Source organism: Danio rerio, chromosome 14, assembly GCF_052040795.2.
Source record: "Danio rerio strain M-AB ecotype USA chromosome 14, GRCz13ab, whole genome shotgun sequence".
In the NCBI taxonomy this organism is placed as follows: Eukaryota; Metazoa; Chordata; class Actinopteri; order Cypriniformes; family Danionidae; genus Danio; species Danio rerio.
In genome coordinates this window covers 4,026,501-4,032,500 of record NC_141034.1, presented here as the reverse complement: position 1 = coordinate 4,032,500, position 6,000 = coordinate 4,026,501, and the positions used below count along the sequence as shown (strand labels likewise).

Genomic DNA, 6,000 nt, shown 5'->3' with positions numbered 1-6,000 from the left:
CACTCCGCTACTCATTCGTTTGCACTGGCTGCCAGTTGCCGCTCGCATCAAATTCAAAGCTCTGATGTTTGCTTACAAAGCGACTTCTGGCTTTGCTCCTTTTTATCTGCTCTCACTCCTGCAAATTTATAGGCCCTCCAGAAACTTGCGTTCAGTGAATAAAAGTCGCCTCGTGGTTCCATCCCAAATAGGGAAGAAATCACTTTCCCGAACGCTCGCATTCAATCTGCCCAGTTGGTGGAATGAACTCCCTAACTGCATCAGAACGGCAGAGTCACTCGCTGTCTTCAAAAAGCGACTAAAAACTCAACTATTTAGTCTCCACTTCCCTTACTAATCTGCAATTGCCTCTCTGACTCCTCCACTAACTACAAAAAATTTTTTTTAAAATAAATAAATTACTAATGTTTTGCTTACACTTTCTTTACATACCTGAAACTTGCCTACAGCACTTATTCATTGTTGCTCTTATAGTTGTGTAAATTGCTTCCTTGTCCTCATTTGTAAGTTGCTTTGGATGTAAGTGTCAGCTAAATGACTAAATGTAAATTTCAGATATTAACTTTATGGGCTCTATTTTGACGGTCCATGAGCAGACCGCAAAACGCAGGGCGCAAACACTTTCAGGGCGTGTCAGAACGCATTTTTGCTAACTTAAGGACGGGAAAATCCGCTTTGCGCCGTGACACATAGTCTAAAAAGGTTGAGTTTATTTTCTTAATGAGTTATAGGTGTGTTTTGAGAATAAACTAATCAGAGTCTCATCTCCCATTACCTTTAAGAGCCAGCTGCGTCGTGCCATAAGCGCATTGCTATTAACATGACGTAAAGTAAGTTCACTTTCGCTTTTGCTCTCGTGGATAGGGAAACCTTACAGCACAGACATCAATTAACCTATAAATAATTAATTTTGTTTGTTAAGCGCAAAGATTTGTTTCAAAACTATTTCTAAATTCAGTTCTAATTTCCAGCAAACGAATAAATGAACAATAATAACCAAGTTTGGTCAAAATACTGAGTTATTTCCAAATACACCTGCTGTGCCCCATATGGTCTAAAACCTGACAGGTGAACAAATCTAAGCTTGTTTTTAATAAAACAAATATAAATATGGATATAATAAATAATACTGCTAATAATAATAACATTATACAAGAGCAAATTGAATGAACTGAAAAAGCCTCCCAAGATGAAGAAAGTATGAAGACAGTGGTTTTTAAATTCAAGTAGGCTAGAAATTAATATGTTTTGTAATATTTTAATCATTTATATTTATATCTTATATATATCCTTATTATAAATATATCCGTAATATATTATATCTTTTTCATATGTAAAGATATTTGCGTATTGCTCTGCATCTTGTGTGTAGTGTGTAAGCCAGGCACACTTTGCGCCAGACAATAGACCGGCTTTGTTCTGGTCTAAAGATCAGACTATTTACAATTTCTCAAAATAGCAACGCGGCAAAACACGCCTGCTTTTTTAGACCAGAACGCCTATGGGCGCACATTTGAGCGCAAATGCATTTGCTATTTAAACAGCGTAGCGCAACACCTCAAAATGACCCTTGCGCCAAACTTAAAGTAGTAAAAGACTATTGCGCTGCGCCTTGTGCCACATTGCGCCGGGTGTATGATAGGGCCCTATATATTAGAACTACTATAAGTGTTACAACCCTAACATTTCCAATAAGATCCAGTTCATCTGAATTGTGTTGTGATAGGGTTAAGACTTACATATTTTTTTTTTGGTTCGAATTGATGCTGAACGGCACTAGAAATGTGAAGTATGGGCTATTTGCACAAGTATAATTGCTCAGCAAGAGATGAAACCCTGTCAACTGTCCTCAAAGGCTGTAAGAGTCCTTCTGAAAGATTACAGTCATTTTGACAGCAGTGTTAGGGAGGGTTTCAGACATGCAGCTCTGATTCTTTTCTCCCAGGGGATTATCGGAAACGAAGGGGACACGCTTGATCTGATTCCAGACTTATTTTGGGCAAAGAATCTACTGTATGAGCATACAGTTACATTGCATTAAAAGGTTTTAAAAATGAGTTTCCATGGTAAAGGTTGTTTATAGGGACTTTTTTCATAACTGTTGCTTTTAAAATCTGAATCGTCCAATAAATAACTCACCTCTATTTCCTGGTATGAGCTGTTTATCATGGCAATGAGCATGTTGAGCAGAACCACCACCATGGTAACATTGTAGATCCCGTACAGCACGTAGCCAATATTCTCGATAAACTTATGATCATATTTCAAAACCACAGACGACACTTCGGACAGTCCAAATATAGACCAAAAGAGAGTCTTGAAACTCTCCTCAACCCTGTGAAGAGAGAAAAAAAGGAAAGAGAGATTAACTAGGTTTAAGCTAGGGTAATTAAGTAAATCATTGTATAACGAAGGCTTGTTCTGCAGACAATCAAAAAACAAATTGCTTAAGGGGGCTTATAATATTGACCTTAAAATGGTTTAAAAAATTTTAAAAACTACTTTTTATTCTAGCCAAATAAAACAAATAAAACTTTTTCTAGAAGAAAAAATATTATAGGTAATACTGTGAAAAATTCCTTGCTCTGTTAAATATCATTTGTGAAACACTTGAAATAGAAAGAAAAATATTTCATAATTTTGACTCCAGCTGTAGTGTTAGATTAGCCAACAGTGTAAGATTCCATCACCGCATCACATGATTCACTTGTGAGTAAAACCAGCAGCCGCTCCAGACAATCGGATGAAATCTTCTGGGAAATGAAACGTCTTGAGATTAGATGAGGAGAATAACAGCAATGTAAATCTCCCTAATGTCCCTGGAGATGTTGTGTGAAAATGAACAATCTCCGCTCGCACGGACACTGATTGAGGAAACTGCTGCAGGCTGGATTGTATAGGGGGAGATACATACAGCACACACACATACACATACACACGCTGACTTGTAGGACTCGTCTCATCACTTCTCGCTCGCTGTGAAACAAAGCTTCTCCAGTTGAAGTCAGTCTACTGTGAAATGAGCTCAAGACTCACGCTTGATGCTGGAGGACCAGAGTTCATTTCACAGGCCTGAGTCGACCACCGCTGTATACACACACACATACACACACACAGTCCACGAATCATGAGTCAGGCAGTCAGGCAGGTTTTTTCAGTTAAAACCGTACTGTGAAAAACGCAGGTTCCACATACTTCATTCATGTTGTCCCAACACAAATCAATTCATTTAACAGTTTAAGTAGATTGAATATAAAGCAATTAAGTTGTCTCCCAAAGATTTGACAAAAAATTAGGTCAAAGGCACTTAAAAACCATATTAATTATTTGGATAATAAAAAGATTTTTGTTTATTCAAAAACTTTGTTCTCTGGGTGCAAAAGCCTTGTTGGTCAGAGGAGAATGGCCAGACTGGTTCCAGCTGATAGAAAGGCAACAGTAACTCCAATAAGCACTCGTTACAACCGAGGTCTGCAGAAGAGCATCTCTGAACACACAACACGTCCAACCTTGAGACAGACGGGCTACAGCAGCAGAAGGCAACTGAGGCTACAATTCGCACAGGCTCACCAAAATTGAGACAGTCTTAACTGCAGCACATAGCTTGACTAGGTCCACTACGTAGTTGACGATCGCCTACACCTACACCTACCCCTAATCTAAACTTAACCGTTCACAGTAGCATGGGTGCTACCTAGTAAGGCGGTACAAGGTCTATGTAGTTGATGATCGCCTATACCTCCCCTTAACCTAAACCCAACCGTCACAGTAGCATAGGCGCTACCTTATTGGGCAGTACAAGGTCCAGGTAGTTGACGATCACCTACACCTTCCCCCACCCTAAACCCAACCGTCACAGTAGCACGGGAGCTACCTTAGTGGGCGGTCCAAGGTCCACGTAGTTGACAATCGCCTACACCTCCCCCCACCCTAAACCTAACCGTCACAGTAGCATAGGGGCTACCTTAGTTGACGGTACAAGGTCTACTACGTAGTTGACGACCGCCTACACCTCCCCCCACCCTAAACCCAACCGTCACAGTAGCATAGGGGCTACCTTAGTGGGCGGTCCAAGGTCCACGTAGTTGACAATCGCCTACACCTCCCCCCACCCTAAACCCAACCGTCACAGTAGCATAGGGGCTACCTTAGTTGACGGTACAAGGTCTACTACGTAGTTGACGACCGCCTACACCTCCCCCCACCCTAAACCCAACCGTCACAGTAGCATAGGGGCTACCTTAGTTGACGGTACAAGGTCTACTACATAGTTGACGATCGCCTACACCTCCCCCACCCTAAACCCAACCGTCATAGTAGCACGGGGGCTACCTTAGCGGGCGGTCCAAGGTCCACGTAGTTGACAATCGCCTACACCTCCCCCCACCCTAAACCTAACCGTCACAGTAGCATAGGGGCTACCTTAGTTGACGGTACAAGGTCTACTACGTAGTTGACGACCGCCTACACCTCCCCCCACCCTAAACCCAACCGTCACAGTAGCATAGGGGCTACCTTAGTTGACGGTACAAGGTCTACTACATAGTTGACGATCGCCTACACCTCCCCCCACCCTAAATCCAACCGCCAAAGTAGCATGGGCGTTACCTTAGTGGGCGGTACAAAGTCTGCTATGTAGTTGACGATCACCCACGTCAACTTACTGCAGGCTGCAGCGAGGACATCTTGCCAAAATTGGACAATTGAAGATTGGAGAAACATTGCCTGGTCTGATAAGTCTCGATTTCTGCTGTGACATTCGGATGGTCGCGTCAGAATTTGGCATCAACAACATGAAAGCATGGATCATCCTGCCTTCTATCAACAGTTCAGACGGGTGGTGGTGTAATGGTGTAGGGATATTTTCTTTGCACACTTTGGGCCTATTAGTACCAATTGAGCATCGTGTCAACGCCACAGCCTATCTGAGTATTGTTGACCATGTCCATTTCTTTATGACCAAAGGGTACCCATCTTCAGGGTCATCATATCAATCATCTCAGACTGGTTTCTTGAACATGACAATGAGTTCACTGTACTCAAATGGCCTCCACAGTCACTAGATCTCAATCCAATAGAGCACATCTTGGATGTGGTGAAACGGGAGATTCGCATCATGAATGTGCAGCTGACAAATCTGCTGCGACTGCATGATGCTAACATGTCAATATGGAGCAAAATCTCTGAGGGATATTTCCAGTACCTTGTTGAATCTACGAAGGATTAAGGCAGCACTGAAGGCAAAAGGGGGTCCAACCCGGTACTAGCAAGTACCTAATAAAGTGGCCGGTGATTGTGTAGTATATACTGTAGGTGATGTCTATGTGTACATGTTCAATGTGTGTGTGTGAGACTCACGTGGTGAAGGCGGGGTTAACCTTTGCCCCAAGGTAGTATGAGTAGAGGATGAACATGCCGATCATGAAGGCCAAGAACACCATGATGAAGAGCACCATGAACTTGAAGATGTCCTTCACTGTGCGTCCCAGTGAGATCTGTAGTGGTCCAAAGCTCTCGTTGGCTGGAAGGATGTAGGCAATTCGTGAGAAGCTCAGGACCACTGCGATGGCGTATAGACCTTCTGAGATCAGCTGAGGATCCGACGGGAGCCATTTGTCTCTTGCTAAAAAAAAAGGGGAAATTTGACACAAGCTGCATCCCAAATTGCGTACTTATGCACTATTCTACGCCACTTTGTAGTATAAACAGTGTAAGTAGTGTGTTCACACTAAAAACTCTAAAAATAATAAGTGCACTTTAATTACCCGGATGATGCACTCATTCAGCTGCTAAAATGAAGTGTGTAATGATGGACACTTCACGCACTCAACGACCGCAGGCTTGCTCACGTAGCGGAAGGGGCGGAGCTATTGGACGCCCATGTTGGATAACTTTATTTATTTTGGATGGTGAAAGCAAAATTCTCCTATGAGAGTGATTATAGCGCCTCCCGATGGTGAATGCGGCAATACTCAGGTATTATTTGATAATTCGGTTGTT

The 6,000-nt window shown here is 42.4% G+C and overlaps 1 protein-coding gene across 1 annotated transcript in view; it reads right to left on the bottom strand.

The window, feature by feature from the left end:
* The window catches only part of trpc3 (transient receptor potential cation channel, subfamily C, member 3), a 58,216-nt gene that overhangs the window by 8,105 nt on the left and 44,111 nt on the right, over nucleotides 1-6,000 (bottom strand). Inside the window, 2 exon segments of the mRNA NM_001289884.2 lie at nucleotides 2,140-2,335; nucleotides 5,359-5,623. Of these exon segments, the coding sequence (NP_001276813.2) occupies nucleotides 2,140-2,335; nucleotides 5,359-5,623 (461 nt within the window).